General features: G+C 37.1%; 3 protein-coding genes across 6 annotated transcripts; 1 reads left to right on the top strand and 2 right to left on the bottom strand.

The window, feature by feature from the left end:
* Positions 1-317: 317 nt before the first annotated feature.
* LOC135624560 (uncharacterized) lies at positions 318-4096 on the top strand. Of its 4 annotated transcripts, none has more exons than XM_065128303.1 (4): positions 318-591; positions 1077-1105; positions 1217-1654; positions 2993-4096. In XM_065128303.1, the coding sequence occupies exons 3-4, from the start codon at positions 1253-1255 to the stop codon at positions 3782-3784; spliced, it is 1194 nt and encodes a 397-aa protein (XP_064984375.1). In that variant the 5' UTR covers positions 318-591; positions 1077-1105; positions 1217-1252; the 3' UTR covers positions 3785-4096. The 4 variants fall into 4 exon arrangements, with proteins under 4 accessions (XP_064984375.1, XP_064984374.1, XP_064984373.1 ...); XM_065128304.1 differs by having other exon boundaries at positions 327-444; XM_065128302.1 differs by having other exon boundaries at positions 318-444; positions 1077-1654.
* Positions 4097-5274: 1178 nt separating this feature from the next.
* LOC104000374 (guanine nucleotide-binding protein subunit gamma 1) lies at positions 5275-8793 on the bottom strand. The gene is made up of 4 exons (XM_009422399.3): positions 8414-8793; positions 5972-6024; positions 5839-5883; positions 5275-5746 (listed from the first exon to the last, which is right to left on the bottom strand). The coding sequence occupies exons 1-4, from the start codon at positions 8540-8542 to the stop codon at positions 5662-5664; spliced, it is 312 nt and encodes a 103-aa protein (XP_009420674.1). The 5' UTR covers positions 8543-8793; the 3' UTR covers positions 5275-5661.
* Positions 8794-10829: 2036 nt separating this feature from the next.
* LOC104000375 (serine/threonine-protein kinase Nek2-like) lies at positions 10830-17984 on the bottom strand. The gene is made up of 15 exons (XM_009422400.3): positions 17570-17984; positions 17166-17292; positions 16969-17035; positions 16392-16457; positions 14997-15043; positions 14880-14925; positions 14694-14774; positions 14551-14593; positions 14384-14433; positions 14218-14299; positions 14079-14128; positions 12931-13004; positions 12791-12842; positions 12204-12662; positions 10830-11597 (listed from the first exon to the last, which is right to left on the bottom strand). Exons 2-15 carry the CDS (start codon positions 17249-17251, stop codon positions 11016-11018), a joined length of 1785 nt encoding a protein of 594 aa, XP_009420675.2. The 5' UTR covers positions 17252-17292; positions 17570-17984; the 3' UTR covers positions 10830-11015.
* Between the last annotated feature and the right edge of the window lie 1070 nt (positions 17985-19054).

Here is a 19054-nt window from a genome sequence, read left to right as displayed (position 1 = left end):
AAGTAAGACAACACATGCCATAAATCTTACGATATTTCCATCAACAAAATCGACGATATGTAGAGAAATAAAATTAAATATTTTATATTTATAAGTATAAGAATTTTAATATAATATTTAAAAATATAGGATTGAGATATTAAAGATAATTAATTATATAGATAATCTATCATTAACTTAAAATAAATAAATAAAATTATTTAATATATATATATATATAACGAAAAAAAGAGGAAACAAAATTATATTGATATATAATTTAACTATTAGATAATGACAACCTAAGATGATAAAAAGCAGGCTTTTTTTTCCCCCTTTTTTGTGTTTTCTTCTGATCGTGACCAAAACTGCCCATCTCATGAACAAATAGCACGCAGTGTTTCCCAAGAATACGCGGACCCGGCTCCAAAAAGACGCATCACAATCCGTTCCCGACTGCCTTCGGTCGGTCTCCGATTGTTCTCTCCGATATTGTTCAATCTTTTTCGGGTCTTGAGCATACAAGAACGTGCAAAAGATCCGATCTTTGTGTGTCTTTTGGTTGGAATCGAGACGCTGTTCGTTTTCCCTTCTCAAAATCTTAAATTGAAGGTTGGTTTCGCGAAAAAATCGTGATTTTATTTTATTTCGCGTTTGTGATTATTTTTTTCGATCATTTTATGCTGGAGCTGCTACAGATCTTTTATTGGGTGGGTTTTTTGTGGTGTCTTCTTTCTTGTTGGATGGACTTGTATTGGTTTCTTGTGGTAGTTAAATGTTAGCTCACGCCCTCCTCTTCTCATCCGTTTCTTGTTGGGGTCTTTTTGATGAATAGAGTTTGGTATTTCTAACTATTGATTATTTATGTGTTGTTTTGTCATCTTGCAATTGAGTTCTTCAAGAATGATTTACATCTCCTGTTCATCTCGTTGCAAGCTTCTTTTGGCTTATAAAAAAATACTTGCTTACAGCTAATTTTCATTTATTCCAAGATTCGAGTTCCAATATAGATATTTAGTAGTCAGATCTGTTGTTTATAAAGTTTATTACGTTGATATGCTTGGACAAGTTGATTCATTTTGTGCACTTTTCATCAGGTTAGAAAAGAATCTTTCTCAAAGCATCGGTGAGCACTGTGCTTTTAACCTACATTCTGCATCTGGAAATTCCTCAGATACAAAAGGTTTGGACAGAATAATTGATTTTATTGGTTGCCACCTTTTGATTGTTGTAATAGGGTCAAGAAAGGTTAGGCATGTAGGATACCAGAATCATGAAGTTCAAAAAAGGGAATAAGGTAGAGGTTTTGAGAAGAAAAGAGAAGCAGTGTAGTTCTTGGTTCCCTGCTATAATTTCATATGTACATGGATACGAGTATACTGTAAGTTATGAGCTATTTCTGACTTCCGATGAGAAGCCTGTGGTAGAAACAGTACATGAGGAAGATGTTAGGCCATGCCCACCGCCACTGAATCACAAAGCACATTGGGTTGTTGGCGACATAGCTGAGGTCCTTGATGTCTGTTCCTGGACGATTGGGAAGGTTGTCAAAGTTCTCGAAAATAATCACGTAGTAATCAAACTCTATGATTCCATCCAACTTAAAGAACATTGTTTGTCTGATCTAAGAGTACCACAAGCTTGGCAGAGCAACAAATGGATTATGACTGACAAGGTAAAAGGCTGATGCTTTGTTTCCCATTCTCCTTTTTCATTCCCAGTTTTCTGCTTCATCTGTTATAACTGTCTCCTTGGTCCTTTTGGTATGATTTTGTTATGGTTACAGTTTTAATTTAAATGGCTACAAAGTTTTATGCTGAAATTGCTGAAAGATTCTTCTTTCATTTGTCAATTGCTATAGTTTGTCTGGGTGAGTTCAACTCTTAAGTTGTGCTGGAAAATTTATAGGATATGTTGTATTGCTTATCTTTTCTATTCTCGAGAGGCATTTAGATTAAATTATCTTCATGTCATGCTATTTATTGCTGATCATATATCCTTAGCTGTCTCTTTGGTTTTCTAGCCATATCAAATCACAATGTTGTGCACAATATCCAGGACAAATGTGTAACGAACTATCCTTATATACATTGTGTTACATTCAGCAAGGTTTGCATTTAAAATTTCATCTTTGACTTTTTTGTTGCTTGCTTGTTCATATTCACAGTACAATTTTACTTTAGTACCATGGGTATACTTTCCTGGTTCTTGTTGCTTTAATTAATCATTAGCTAGATCTTGTCAGTTCATAGTAATGCGTAAAGCAGTCATTTTCTTGGTCGGTAGCTTCTTATAGATTATTTATGTGCTTGAAGCTTCCTGCTTGTATGACACAAGAAGGTGGGGACAAAATCATGTTTGATTGCTTAATGCTGGAAGAAAATTGAAGGCAAAACTTCATGGTGATCCTTAAAAGTATTAATCATGTAATGTATAAACATTCTTCTAGTTTGTCATATGATAATAGAGTCATTAGTCAAAAGCTCTTATGTGGAGTAAAACGAATGTTGATCCACTGATTGTTGCTTACTTCTATAAGATAATGTTAATTCATGTGTGGTACGAGTGCCAATTATGGCATTGAAGAAGTTGCTGATCACCTGTATATCGGTTATTGTTAAACTGTTGTCTTTTTTGGCACCTGTTATGCTTAATGCTATTTTGTAACTTTCTGCAAGCTGCATCAGATTATGTTATGCTTAAATTTCATACTAAACATAAAATTCTTTTTCTTAAATTTGATGTTATGCTTTATTCAACATGTAACTTTTTGGAGACCTCAAGAAATGTCTTGCTATACTCTTTTAAGTAGAGTCTTATATAAGTTCATCCATCACATGAGTGGAATGAACAATTCAGACAGTTATTATGAAATTATGAAAAAATAATAATAATAATAATAAATGACTTGGGATTCCTTGTTTTGATGCTTCTTATGACTGCAGATGATTTACTTTTTACTATTTTTAGATGTATTTTGTAGATATCTGATTAATGGTTCTTGCCCCTTCAGCAAATTTTAGGGAAGCAATTTGGCTATGATTACATCCAACCTAACACTGATACTGCAAGAAATTTGGTTTGTGGTTCAAGTCAAGTCATTGGCAAACAAGGTTCAACTGGATGGAGATCTAAGCAAAAGGATGTTGGCTGCAGTTCTCCTATTAAATCTGCAAAGAGGAATCTCAATGCCCGATGTGACTTCTCACCTGTTGATTTGGTTAGGGAAAGAGGCTGGAAAAGGAAATCCAGCACAGATAGATCTCACAAGTCGACTAAAAGAGCACTGTCTAAAAAGGTAGAAGTAGTTTCTTTCTCGAAAGATAATGTTACTAAAAATTTCCTCCATGAATCCAGTAAAGACAGACTAGCTATGTGTCGTCAGATAAATGCCGATGAGGGGTATATATACAATCATGCTTTGAATTCATCTTCGATACCTTTGGCAGTTAGTGAAGACAATAATGGATGCTCTGTTGCTAGTTGTAGTGGTAAAGAGTATCCAGGTCATACTTTTCAAAACCTCAAAAAACACTCTGAGGATACTGCATTTGATAGTTTGGGTGATGCCATGTCGTCATGTCCATTAGGAGGAGGAAAAGAGTACGAAACTGAATTTGGGGATGAATTGACTGCTAATGTCCATGAACTAGAGCTATATGCATACCAATCTACTGTGAAAGCTTTGCATGCCTCTGGTCCATTGAGTTGGGAGCAGGAATCACTACTAACAAATCTTCGTCTCTCTCTCAATATCTCTAATGAAGAACATTTGCTTCACTTGAGGCACCTATTATCTGCTTAAGTTCTTTGTTCAGCATCATATGGTTCTTAAGGTATATGTCTAACCTTCTGCAGAGCTCGTCTCGAGAATTAGAATTTACATAGTTGCGATCTATTATTAAGGAAGGAATTGATAACATTAGCCAACAAGAATGCTGGAGTTTCTTTAAAGCATTTCTTCTATTCTCATTTTGTAATATATATGTAAATTTTTCTCAATGCATTATGCACTTCTTTTTGCAATAGCTCAACATTTTCTGATTTTAAACAGAATCAATGCTGTTGTAATTATGAAATAAGAGCAATTGTGGTGCTTCTGATATTTATTTTTTCAGCTGAGTTATATTATTTGGAGGATTTTAGACTGTTTAGAAGCAGTTATGTCTAGTATCTGTTGGAAAGATTAATGCTGTTTGCCACATAATTATGAAACCATAATCTTACTCCTGTGAATCTCTTATTTTGGTTAAGAATCTGAATCTTGTATATTATCTTTTACATTTTGCAAAACTTTTGTATCATCTCTTGTAATATGGTTAAACCTCGGTATCGAGCTTTCTAAGTCATTGTAGCAGCTGCCTTGCATACATTTGACCTCCTCAATAGCAGATTTGGGCATTTGAAATGCCTACATTTTATTATTTGTTATGCATTCAACATCTTTTGCATACACCATCTTTGTTGTCCATGCATGATTGTTTATGGATCATTTGGTGCTTTAGAACAGTGTGATGAAGAAAAATAAGAACAGGGCACAGTGAAAAAGTGAGTTCTCAATGACTTATAAGTTCATTTTAGTATTTAAACTTTGCCAGCAAACTTTCCAAAATGTGCTGTTACTTTGGAGACAAGAATTAAAATGGGCTGCCTACACTAGAAGTCAAAGAAATGTGCTCCAAATATTGTCAGACAGCATGCCCTTTATGGACAGTGACATCAACTCATGAATGTTAATCCTAATTATTGAGCAAAATTCATGTATTATCTATGTAATGCTCACTCTGTTGATGCTACATGAAGCCAGGAATCTTCTCTTTATTTTTTGAGAGAGAAACTTTTGCATCTTGTTACATCAGCATCCAGAACACATGGCCTAAACTTTGTGGCATGTTTGGGAAATTAAAGCATGAAAAACTGAACACAACAACATAGTCATGCTGCTCAGACCTCTCAAATAGTGTGTTATTGAGATTGATGCAAGCTCATTTGCCCAAAAAATGCATGCTCTGGTGATATATTATGTTGACTTACTGGTTTACCAGATGGATTCTTGCATACAGCCACCATGATATCTCAAATGGATTTAAGGCCAAACTCAGTAGACATTATTTTCAGCAACAATGCTTGGTTGTGTGGCATAAAAAAGACTACTGCATTAAAACAGATACTGATGCATCTTTAAGATTCCATAACAATTTGATGTAGTTTCTTCCAAAATGAAGCATGCCAGAATAATTCAACTCAAGAAACCAACTTGATACAATTCTAAACAGCCCAAATGAGAAATGAAAATTGCCAAAATGCTAAGTTTATTATTATTGTTATGTTTATTGTGGCAATTCATTTAGCAACACCATCACTGACTTGGAAAATCTTTGTTCTGTCAATTCAGCACCACAAAAATTGAAACCCAGGAAATATGGGTAAGGCAGACAACTCCGACACTGCAGGGAGAAATATGTGACTCTTTAAGAGGCTAAGAGTCTAGTACGAATTGACTCGGTCCGATATCTCAAGACAAAAATGTCACAAACATTTCTAGGAAAAATCTCTGAAACTGCAAAGTACATAATAATGCTCAATCTGGAAACAGATTTGTATTTCCAACATATCTTCCATTGATATCGTGTCAACAGTGTAAATAACAAAAGATCATGTTACCTCCCCTTTCAATTTGAATCAGAGTATCCAGCATCTGCAACCTTGCGTATCTTGAGGTCCCTCGAACCAGCGATCCCAAGATGTGTTTGCAGGTCCTGTTGTTCTGCAGATAAAATATATATATTGAGTGAGGGTTGGATGCTACGCACTGCTTGTTTTTTCAGCATAGATACGAGAGATAGATTTGTAGATTACTCTGGGAGTAGAGGGTCTGGAATGCTCTCTACTTTGAGCAGAAATCTGCTTCGAAATCAAACTATGACATCAGTTACTAAGAAAGTAATATGATCGACACAATATTCAATTTGAATTGCATTTTCATACATACTCTTGCAATCCAGCAGACAGTTTCTCCGTTTTCTCAAGCTGTTGGAGCTCTTCCTGTTCAGAATCAATTTCAGTAAAAGGGTTAAGAAAAAGGAAAATACATTCAAGAGAAAAAGGTGCATTTCTGTGAATTTTTGGACTATTTCAATGCCGATACGAATAAAATAGGTGAATGGAGGGAGAAATAAACCATTAATAGGACCCAGGCGTTCTCACAAACTTGGAAAACTAGACGAAATCAGATTCGAACATTGGTACATTTAACACAAGCATATCGTATTCAAGTAATTTGCTTGTAACATAATTTCTAACTGGTGACGAGATGTTCTTCTACTTTATGCAAAGTTTGTGTCATTGATAGACTATAATGCCAATGTAAATTCAACATAGTAGCCTTTATCCGCCATGCATATAACTAATGACATGTAGTACTATCTATGTTACATATGTTCATGGATGGAATAGTAACCTAATCTAAAGATGCATCATAGTGATGTTTATCAATTACAACTAATGGTACTCGAGAGAATTTAACTACTAATCAAGTAAATATAATCATACTAGCAGAATTTTTGTGAAGCCATCAAGTTGATTAGCACAGAAGTAGCACATTTGGGTTTTTTGATTCCTTTATTATGGCTCAACTTAAAGATGTCTTCATAACTAACGGTTTTTCCTCGCACCGTAGACTCTGAGAGATCTATCAACTTCAAAACAGTTTGAAAAGGCAAAACCAGCATAAAAGTCTGTAACTTCATTTGTGACTGGTGCAAAATTATTTAGGTAACTTTCCAGACATCATACAAAGAAGGTGGATGCCCTCAATTTTTGTCTGTCTAGTTTAGACTAATACAAAATGGTGGCTTCCAGTGAATAGATTTTCACAACTGGAAATAAAAGAGAGAAGTAACAACTTGAGAAACAGAAGAAATATAGATAGATTTAACAGCCTTCAACCATGAAAATTGTACTCCTTTTGCAATGGCATAATCTATGCAAACAACTTACAATTAAGTCCTACTCTTCTCATCAGGATATTGTACTAATAAGACATCTAGGTCTAGCACAAAACTGACCAACAAGCATAATATGATTTGAACCCTTTGGAGGAACCAATCTGCTGTCAACTGAAAAATATAAAGGTGAAACATAAAGTAACATAGCTTGAAGACTCATGCAACCAAATTTAGCCCGAACTTGACCAAATAAAAAAAAAAAAAAAAATTAAATCCAAGTAAAACATATATGCATGCACTCAAGAGGTCAGGCAGTTTAGCAACCGGGTGAACAAACAGGGTTAGCTTGGTTAGAATGAATTAAGCAACCCGGAAAACACATATTTTGTCCATTTGACAGCTTAAAAGTAGTAGCAAACTTTCCAAGCAATTATTTAATTGTAAGGCACAAAGATGATTAAGAAATTTCATCATATTATGATGAACAAGTATCAAATAGATGTCAATTGTGGTGCAATATCTCACATATATAACATATGGTTTAGTTAATGATAACATTCCCTTGCCCTTTGGAATTAAATGGTGATTAATAAATAGCAACATCATGGATGTGGCTGATGCCTCAACTTTATATCTACAATGTGCATACATTGCATCATGGACTTGAATGATTCCTCAACTATATATCTTACAAATGTATAGGTTGGTTAATTTAACTCATTCCCACATATAAGCATTTCCTTCCTTGTAATGAAGTGTAATTGAAGGATTCATTGATGTTAATTTTCTTTGGTGGAGACTACTATTGTTTGCTCATCTTCATAGATCACTCATAACATTTCATGTAAGAAAAATCTGATAAACCACATGCAACCTTCCAGTGGCACTTGTGGAACATCAAACCAAAATAATACTACTAAAAACATGAGAACTCATTTTCAAGCTCATCAGAACCAATTCTGAAGATTTTCAAGAAAAGATCCTATTCGTGTACTATTACGTATTAAATGATGATTGCAGTGCAGAGCAGCATTCAAATAAATCACCAAAATGTAGGTTCAGAGCTCCAATCAAACCAAACCAAATTGCCTTACCAGCACAAAATTAGAATTCTTTTCTGCATCAGTGCGTGTGTGTTTGCAGATAATCGACCGCTTTTGGTTCGAGGGTCTCAAATTTGCTAACCAAAATTGTGAACTCTAAAGCAATGATCTTGAGAAGTAAAATAGATGCCATGATCAAATCTTTCCAGTGCGCTCACACAGAACTACGGGATAACATCCACAGACACCCGATCCCACCTCCAAAAAAGAACCTTTAAGCGGAAAGTGGAACAAAAGGCCTCTGCAGTTATCCAAAACGCTTAAAAAAGGATAAAACTTCTGTCCTTTTAATTTTCTTCGGTATATTTCTTTTCCACTAGGGAATTGGAGGCCAAAAATAGGTAGGGAGAGAGGGAGGGAGGGAGCGAGGGAGAGGGAGTTTACTTCCAGGGATCGAGATTCTTGCTCCAATCGCTTGACCTCCGCCGAGATCCGGTGCTTCCCTCTGGTGTCCGACGGCGCAGGGGCGCTTCGACCGATTACGGGGGTCGCTTCCGCCCGGTTCGCCTGCATTCCAATCGTCAAATAGCTGATCGCACCTGTTCCTCGTCGTACAAATCCAAATGGACGCAGAAATCGAGGTCAGGAACAGGGACAGCAGCGGATCTCTAAGGGTCCACCGTGTCTCCTCCTCCGACTCCTCCCCCTTCGGCTTCACATCCCTCCATGGCATCGACGGATCGAGCAATATCTATAGGAAAGATCTCTTTTTGGCTTTTGAACGACGCGTGAAGGACCAGCTCTCCTCGATCTTTCTGGATGCCTTCCCGAAGAACAAAAATATTATTGCGGCGCTCGATTAGTTGACTGGTTTTGATTCGACCAGCGGCTTGCACCTCATGTGGGACCCATGTGACTCAGCACTTCGTCCAATATACAACAGGTAGGTAAGACGGGTGCGCCGAAAACACGTAGGGAAAGTATTACCCTTGAAAGAGAAATTAGAAGGCAAAGTTGCATATATGTATATACATTCAATATGTAATTGACTAATTTTTATAGATAACTTCTAATATGATTTCTATATTTATGTTTTAATTTATGTAAAAATTTAACCTAAATTAACTCAATTTTTGACATATTTTGAGCATTGTTTGTGTGAAGAATGGGAGTCATTGCACATGTATCATATTGTGAGCATTTATAGAGATGATGATGGCATGCAGAAGAATTGAAGAGGCTACATTTAACATAACCATGTGAAATTAAGCTCATACAAATACATACATAGAAGATTCAGGACCCCTAAGAAAGGATGCTTTTATATCAGAAGAATGTGTCAGAAACTCAAAAGAGAACATCCATGCATGCATGCATGAAGCTGCTTCACAACTTCATCTAAATGAATGAATAAAACAAGATATGTGCAAAAGCATAAAGAAGAGAACAAAGGACATGGAGATAAACCCTAAGGAACTTGGCGCATATGATACACCTCATACTAGCTGTGAAATCTATAGAACTGGTTGAATGCCAGTAGAATTAGCTCCACTCCATGCATTGGAACTCAAAATTCTTTGAACCACATAAAGTAGGGAATCCACAACAAGTTACAGAGAGAGGGACAAACTAGGTTTTAGGTTTACAGTGTTTCAGTATCATAGAATTAGAGTTGCAGTTTGTAGGACAAATGGTTGGATAAAAGCCATTGTTCTGATGGAGGACAAATATTTTAGCATAGGTTACATAAACAATGTTGAAGGTAACTAATGCAGCAATACAATATCCATCCCTATACAAACAAAAAAAGTAGGGTTGTAGATGAAGACTTTGGAGTGCATGTGCTCCAGGGTGGAACATTGACCTAACTGGTCAACCGCAAAACTTTGTTATCATGCAATATGCAGAGACTGGATGATGGCTGATCAAAGGTGGTGAACATTAAACACAAGACAATAAAGTCTTGGCTTTTGATTTGGCATGGACAAAACTATTGTGTATGTGCATGTTTGAATTATTTCTAAGGCTAGTGGTGTATACAAAGGTAGTCAAATCTAAAAAACTTCTTTTGACCACATGGTAGGTGCATGAGACAGTGTATGTGTGATGCATTCCAGACAATAAGAGGTTGGGGTAACATGATCCTTAGATCATGCTGACAAAGAATTTGTCTTCTCCTAGATTGAGTCAAATAAGTTCAGATCATTTGATTTCCTTAATTGAAGATTTTGAATTACATATATATATATATATATATATATATATATATATAGAGAGAGAGAGAGAGAGAGAGAGAGAACTAATTTAATGGCCTTGTATATTTTGTTGATGTTGTTTTACTTTGTCTGAAAAAGAATTTTACTTGTCCTGCAAAACAGCTGCTCCACCACTGTCATCACACTATTGCACATTTGATGAGTGAGGTATTAGAACATACAATTCACATGAACAAGAAGGGACCAAGTTACATTTTGTTTGCACACAAGCAACAAAATCTATATTCTCAAATATGCTATATTTGAGCTCAGCTCAGTAGATCAACTTGCTATATTCTCAAACATTAGTTAGGATGTGCAGAGACATCAGGACATGGAGACTCAGCAGGCACACTGGATTCTCATAATAAATCACAATTATATCAGGGCAAGGGCTCATAACAGCAGGCACAGTGATGACAATTATATCAGCCTGCACCATCAAAACATCTTCTTAGCTTGTACCATCTTCTCAGTTTTTACAGGTGACTCATCCTCTATTAACTCAGGAAAGGGATATCAGGATCCAAGCTCCATGGTCTCCCAAGCAACTGCACCTGAAACTTTTGAAGACTCAAGACAAAATGAACTTTGTCAACAGGAAATGATGGTAAAAAGGCCATGATAATATTGAAATCCGTAATACATGCATTGTTCGAAGAGAATCAGCAGCTAATCTCAACCTAAATTGTCAGCCTATTGAGCTAGAGCTATCTCACATCACAAAACCGATGCAGGAATTTTGAGACCTGAGTGTCAAAAGTATGGTACATGAGGGCAAAGACATGGAGTTATGGTATAGTTTCTTTAAAGCTCTTTGTTAACCAAATAGCAGTTTCTCGAGGGGAGACCTTCTCAGGACCAAATGGCTTCAATAAGACCCCTAACTCTTCATATCTCTCCTGTTGCAGCAACTGAGCACTGAATTCGAGCAATCCCTCTAAGGCCTCTGCACGCTGCTGGTAAGATGAGGTGTCAAACCTCCGTTGCCTTGATTCTGATGATCCTCGGCTTGAAGCATCTGCAGCTGTAGGAATTCGATCAGAAGAATCACTCCCATTGTCACCTTCAGTTCGGAAGATTTGGATGGTACATTTGTCCTTGGTGATGGAACGGTCTCCAGAGTTCGGAGTGGCTGAGAAAGAGCCATGAGCTGAAGAGAGCTTATGGAAAGAGAAAAGGGGATCTTCAGATGAGGCTAATGGGAACTCTGCAATTCTGTCTATTCGAGGGGAGTTGACTGACACATCAGGGGATTCCACTCGATGGAGAATGTTGAGATTGCATTTAGGACGGGTTTCAGATGTAAGCAAAGGAAGAGATGCTCTTCGAGTGGTCTGACCAGTTCTATCTGCTGGAGTTCGTGATGCAAGCTGCGTCAGAAGTATAATTAGCTGTTGTGAGTACAGTTAATAAATAAAATTGTATAACTACAAATTGTGCAATTTAAATACTAGGATGACACATTTATCCAAGAAATTTGGTCATGTGATTTAAAGCATTTCAGCTTGCAAAAACACTAAACAGATTACAGAGAGCTGATATGTAACCACAACTGCTGATAGTGAACTTAATCTAAATAGAATGAGGAAAAGAAAATCTTTCATCAAAATTGAGCAAACAACAATAAAAATGTTAAATCTTATAATTCCTAGAATAGCAACCATAAAACTCACGTTGTTACATTCCCCCATGAGAATAACATGTTAATGCAATTTATTGTTGCTAAGAGATCTTTCATGTGTGGCCATTAGAAGAAACACTACAAACATATGTGCATACTGAGGCAGTATATACAGAAAAATAAGTATTTGATTTGATGTGCATCTTCTGTGCAAAAACAGAAGTTTCTACAATCAGGATAAGAAAAGAATATTCTATATTTAAAAGCTAAAGGTGAAAATATTCTAGTAAAGAAGAATATGGTCATTATGTTTAATGATTAATAAACATATGAGCAGGAGTTTTTATGGTCATACCGGTTCACTCTTTGGTCCAGGGTGCAATGCCTTTGAAGACTCTACTTGCATCATCGGAGTTGTGAAGGTTTTAGGAGCATATCTTGGGGTCTTCAGGGTACTTGAGCGCTTCTCATGGATTCCTTTGTCAATAACACTCTCCCCAACTTGACTGCTACCAAGTGAAAGATGCTTTATTCTTTGGTTCAGATAAATGGGGAAATCTTTAATAGTCTGAGTTGAACTTAGGGAGTCCTGCTCCACAGTCTTGCTCAGATTCGAGATCCTCTCATTGCCTAAAGAATTTCTTTTCTCCCTGTTCCTGTACATGAAATTGTCTTCATCATCTTGAAATCTAATTTTTCTGATGTGATTGCTTGTAACTTGGTGGATAGGAAGCATATTCCGTATAGGGCTAGACTTTAGATTGACTTGGAGCACATAAGGTTGAAGATGTGGATGCTTGAGTAGTTCTGCAGCCTGTTGACATGAACAGTCACATGAACTCTATTGGTCTCAAAAGTACTATGGTAATGAAACTACATACAGAATCATAAATACTAAAGAAGCTTTCAGAACTTGAATATACTGCTAATCTATGTACGTACACTTGGCCTATGTTCCGGGCTTTTTCTTAGCATGCTTCTAATAAGTCCCCTACTGCAGACAGTAATCAAGTTATCTCACGATCGCAATCCTCTGATCTAATATTTGGAAAAAGAAAAAGAAAAGAATAAACAGGGCATACAATGCACCAGAGTATGAACTTGGTAAAGGAGCCACTATGGACTTGTTAATTTTGTTTATCAAAGCCTGCATATCCTGTATAACAATAAACCATAGGTAAATCTCAAGGTAAGAGACAATGTAACAAAAAAATATAACGTAAATTGGATGATACATTTTAAAATTAAATAAAAATAACAAACAATCACCACTCATGCTTTTCAGAATTTAAATCGGACAAAACCGTCTAAGTTCATGCATTACTTTCAGCTACAGTCAGATTGATGTGGGAAATCCAGATCACCAATTAAAAAAATTTACTACATCTATCATGCAGAAAAAAAATGCAAAGTTGGGTGACTGTTGATGCAGCAAATAAAGGATGAAGGATAAGGTGGGTAGTGAAGAAATCAGATAACATGAAATGCAAAGGCTTGGAAATTTTTTTATTTTTTATAAATTTTAATTATCAAAATACTCGAAGTATATATTGCTATTAAAATTAACAGATGGAAGGGGATGATATGTTAATTTACTGTCAGGATCAAATTGAACATCCTAAAGGGTGATATAATAACATATCTTATCCGTTTAGAAAAATTTAAGCAATATTCTCGTGTATATTTAATCTGTATCCACTATCCTGGCACATATTCATAACCATATGCATCCTAAATAACATGGTACTAGCCTACTAGGTTTTCGTATCATGTCTCGAAGCAGAAAGAATTTTCCCATTGAATTTCGTAAAAGGTCAATTCAGTACATATCATTGTAAGAAGATATATTACCTATACTGAACAAGAGACCATGAGACTCACAACATGAAGTTTTGTCCATCTTTCTTTTTATTTGAAGAAATAAAAAATACATGCTCTTGTATGACCACTAGAAGGAATTGTCATGATGTCATCAATTGTAATATAGCTAACAAACAGGAAATAAATATTTAGCAAATAATTATTTGAGACTAAAGATTATTTACTAGAAATTTAAGAAGACAGAACAGTTTGTACAACAACAGACAAAATCAAATTGCACAACACTGTCCATGATAACAAAGTCAAAGGTTCTTTTGACATATAACTAGATCTCAAAGCCCAGTCAATACGGATGACAATATTAAAGCAATTTATTTGCAAATTGACATTCACATTTGATCAAACTTACAAAAGCTTTGAATGCAGGCTTTAAAGCAGTCATCTCGTAGATACAGCAGCCTGGATAATTAAGAAATTTATGTAAAATGCTAATTAGCTTGGGGATGCTGAAAATGGCACCTCTGTAACCCAAGCGTGTGAGACTTTACCTAGAGACCAGATATCAGACTTAGAACCATAAGGTATGTCCGCAAGAAGTTCTGGGCACATATAACAAGGAGTTCCAACAACCTGAATCAGGAACCAACAGCTCTCAGATATAAACAATGATATAAAACTTTTAAATGCATTGTTTTAAGCAGCTTTTGCACTCACAGAACATGCCAGATCATCTGAGTTTAAAATTTTAGCAAGCCCAAAGTCACCTGAAGAATGACACAGTTTTAAAATATCATGTCAGCTAAAGTTTCTTGAGTTTAAACTCATCAGTAAAATAATATTCAGCATAATGAAGATAGTAGATCAACTTAGAAGGAACTTACCAAGACGTATGCTTTGATCTCTTGTAAGAAATATGTTTGAACACTATAAAACAGCGTTGCAGCATATTCAGTAAACATAAACTTCAAATTTATTCTACTATTACATAAATAGAATACCCATTAGTATTCACAACACAACTTACCTTAACATCACGGTGAAGAATATGATTCTTATGTAAGTAATCAAGTGCCATAAGGAGCTGGACTAGCCACTTGCAAAGCTTCTGATTGCAGTTGACAGAAAAAATATTGAGGATGCATACAAACATATGCAGAAAGGAAACATTTATTTTACAGAAGTACACTAGACTGTTGTCTATATAAACAACCTCCTCAGGAAAAAGATGCCCATTGGTCTTCTTTATAACTTCAGCCCTGTGAGTAGATCTAAATGTCACCAGAAATGAATTTACAAAATATAGATTTAACTTAAAAACAGAACTTACATATCACCTCCCTCACAATAACCTATTACAATGCACACATAGCAGCCCTGAAAGAAGGCAAAATAAGCAAAGCCATCACAAGATAATAAACCACGTAGAAACACAGTAAATCATCAACATCAACACAAATATGAATATCATCCAACCAATATATTGAACTTGGAAAATAGAACTATATCAGTTGAAATTGGAAAAGGGCTATAAAAAGAAGATATATTACGCAACCACAAGCTTTAGGTTTGAATTCTCAAAATGCAGTAATAACTAGATTTCCTGGTGAGATTATCATTAAATGGTACTTTAAAACTTCAAACATCATTTTTTGTATATTTGATGGAAAAAAACAAGAATACATTACTCTAATAAATTTATCTATAAATTTCTGTTTAAACATGTATAATGCAGGTGCTCCTCGAGGAGCATATACAACATCAACTGCATTATATGTCATAATTGTATCACCAATTTTTTGTTAAACAGTTCTGTCAACAGAACAAAACCTCAATTGCCTCAGGCACTACGATTATTTAGAAATAATTTTCTTTTGTCCATTTTGTGCCTTTTATGGGATTTTAGAGCCAACAAGGTTAAAGTATGAGACTGGAGAGGTGACCATAGGACCTCAGTTTTTCTCATCCAACTTCCTTGCCTAACCAATCTGCTGCATTTTTTCCATGGATAAGCAAGGCAATGCGTAGGAAAAGTAGAGTCCAGTCAGATAATATGGCAGCAGAATGCAAACTCTGCCAATTTTTTTTAACTTTCTTGATTGAGTAGCATGGAGTGGTCCACTTGATTGAGTAGAAGGAAGCCCAGGTGTGGCTTTGGTGCAATCAGTGGATTGGAGTCACTGAAGAAGCACTTAATTCACTCCTTTTCATTAATTAAGCATCATGAAACTTCCAAGCATATCATGATGCAAGAGTATAATCCTATGAAGGAAGCCCAGGTGTGGATTTGGTGCAATCAGAAGATTTGAGTCACTGAAGAAGCACTTAATTCACTCCTGTTCATTAATTAAGCATCATGAAACTTCCAAGCATATCATGATGCAAGAGTATAATCCTAGGAAGGAAGCTCAGGTATGGATTTGGTGCAATCAGCAGATTTGAGTCACTGAAGAAGCACTTAATTCACTCCTGTTCATTAATTAAGCATCATGAAACTTCCAAGCATATCATGATGCAAGAGTATAATCCTATGAAACTAGACCTGATAGGAAACATAAATCATCCTTAGAAAATTAATTTAGCTGACATATTTTCATGGCCTCAAAGATTGCCAAATCAAATGTACTGTTTCAAGTAATGAGATATTTCTATTAAGATATGAAAAAAAGTACAAAAGCAGATTCTGTGTTAACTGATCTTCCAGATGGAAGGGAAATTTACAGACCTTTTCAACCCAGGAATCTTTGTATTCCACAATAAATGGATTTCTTACTTTAGAAATAAGCTCCATCTGCAAAAAGGAGGAAGACAAATGAAGGCATGCTCACCAACTTTTCACCACTCATGTAGCATCAAACTAAAGAGAAACTGCAGAATTTTCACCACACCGAAAGCATAACAAGCATTTGAAATCACCACCACCATCATCATCATCTGATCTAAGGCCTTCTTTTTCCCATCAGATATGGGGTCAGCTATAGTGCGCAATTCTAACTCAAGTAGGGCCCACGAAAGAATTGAGTGGACTTTGTGACCAGCCATCAACAGGTAGTCAACATATCAAAAAGTGACGTTGAACTCCCAGAAAAGCAAGATTAGGGGGAAAAGGAACTTTGCCATGATGCGAAACTGAATTGGAAAAGGAAAAAATGTCCCATCACAGGGATTAAAGAGACTAAAACTTGGAGAATGAAGATTGTCATAATCTTTTACAGGGAAAAAGAAGCCAAAGATGAAAAATGGAAAACAAGAATCAATCAGCTGCAAATAATGCTAAACATGGATCAAGTAAAGAAGCTCACCTCCTGGTGGGCAGACCGACGGGTCCGGTCAGTCTGGCGAGCTAGACGGATCTTTTTTAAGACATACCTGCAACAACCCAATGTGGGGAAGAGTTGGACTTAACTCAGTGAATGGAGTAAATTTTGAGAAGAAAGGAGAGGAGATACAGCAAAAAAGAGCTGGAACGGTCAAAGATCGGTTCATTGGCTTTCCTCACCTTTTGTTCTCAACTTTGTGCCGCACCAGTAGAGCAGACCCAAAAGCGCCCTTCCCTATCTGCTCCAAAACCTCATACTGCTCCATTTTAGGACCCTCGCTCGCCCAACCTTTCCTCAGATACGATTCTGCACAATCCACAACATAGAAAAGATCAAACCTTTCCTTTCAACACCAAAACCAAACATTCGAGAAACCCGCAGCTCGTGCTCCACGTGTTCTTAATGAGAGAGATTTTGCTAAGAACAGAAGGTGGAAACCCAAATGCAGATCACTCTTCTTCCCTTTTTTTTCTTCTAGAAAGTATTCAAACACACCTCAAGAGGGAGAGATAGATAGGGAGTTGCCCAAACCAAAATGCATCTATAAAGGAGCAAAAAATCGTAACTTTAACAAAGGTTTTACCTTGATTTAGAACAAGGTTGCTCCGGATTCAAGCCGGAGAGATCTTGATAGAAGAAGAACGTCTGCCGGCTCGCTATGCAGCGAACTGCACTGCTTCGGAGCGGATCGTGCTAGATCTCAGTCAAGAACTCGCATTTGTAGTTGATATCGTGGAAGACCACAATCCCTACTTCTTCATCGACATCATCGTCATCGTCTTCTTCTCCTTCTTCGCCCCATCCGAGACTCGAGTTACATTGAAAAATACTAGAGAGAGAGAGGCGGCAAAGTGGGCTTAAAAAGAGGATTCGATCGCGTACTTCGATGTCCCTCTCTCTCTCTCTCTCTCTCTCTCTCGCTCTCTCTCTCTCTCTCTCTCTCGCTCTTTCTCTCTCTGTCTGCTATGCTTCCTTTTTCTTGCCCCTTTTCTTTTCAGTGTAACAGCAGAAGACAGAGGGGTCTCTCAACAGAGGGGGTGAGTGAACAGTGTCGAGAAGTGTCGGAGAACGCCAAGAACAAGACGCGCCACATGCACGTAGTCATACGGGTACGGAATCCGGCCAACCACAGGATACCACGACTTCAAACGTTACTGGGTCCCACTTTCATGGACTACGCGGCCGATTGCGGTGGGTTTTTTTCCCTGTGTCGTGCTGTGGAGTCACGCGCACAAGCTGTTGCTGGACGGGGAAGAAAGGGCGATGACCCTCATGCGGGTCGACACCCACGGCGTATCGCAATTTACCAATCACGTATCGCCACGTTATCCATATTAGTGGGTCCCACTGACGCGAACCACGTGGCCTGTTCAAATTGGGTCTCTTCCGGTGTAACGTGTTGTGGCGTTCATCCTCACTTGTCTTTCTCCTACCAGCCTATCTCTACCTCGAAATCTACCCGCTTCGTGATGTTCGATTATTCGTGGGTCGTAGATCAAGGCCTGAGCAGGCCTCGATCACAGTGCGGGTGAGAAACGGGTAAGGTACTACCGGGGTACGAGGAGGCTTTCTTCATATGAGATCTAGCACAATCCTTTTTCGTACACCTTCATCGGACACCCGTTCAAGTACCCGCCATCTGGTGCCGTATGTCTCAAGGGGCCCAGAGCAAGGCCGCTGCTGCCTCCAATAGGTATGGACGCGATGGTTAGAAACTGAGTTGCAACAAGGGAACATAAAAAATGGCAGACACGTCAGTTCACTGTTTTAGTCTACTGCTTAAGCGACGGTAGGCAAAAGAGTGGGGTTTTCTTTTTATTTGTATTACATATTTTATCTCATTTATTTAATTATTCTTTTTTGTCTCGTAGCAGCTGTTATTATATGCTTCCTCTTTATAAAGTTCTTGAAGGGATGGTTTTGTTTGTTTGTAGGCAATTGGATAAACAGAACTACAATACATGTAGAAAAGTGCACTCACTCTCTCTCTATCTCTCTCTTGGGGAGGGGGGTTGGAGGAACCAATGGTGGAGCCCACCTTAAGAAATAGGAGAAGACCTACATAAGA

Source organism: Musa acuminata, chromosome BXJ2-10 (assembly GCF_036884655.1).
Source record: "Musa acuminata AAA Group cultivar baxijiao chromosome BXJ2-10, Cavendish_Baxijiao_AAA, whole genome shotgun sequence".
In the NCBI taxonomy this organism is placed as follows: domain Eukaryota; kingdom Viridiplantae; phylum Streptophyta; class Magnoliopsida; order Zingiberales; family Musaceae; genus Musa; species Musa acuminata.
Note: the sequence above shows the minus strand (reverse complement) of the source record. Positions and strands in the feature narration are given on the sequence as shown.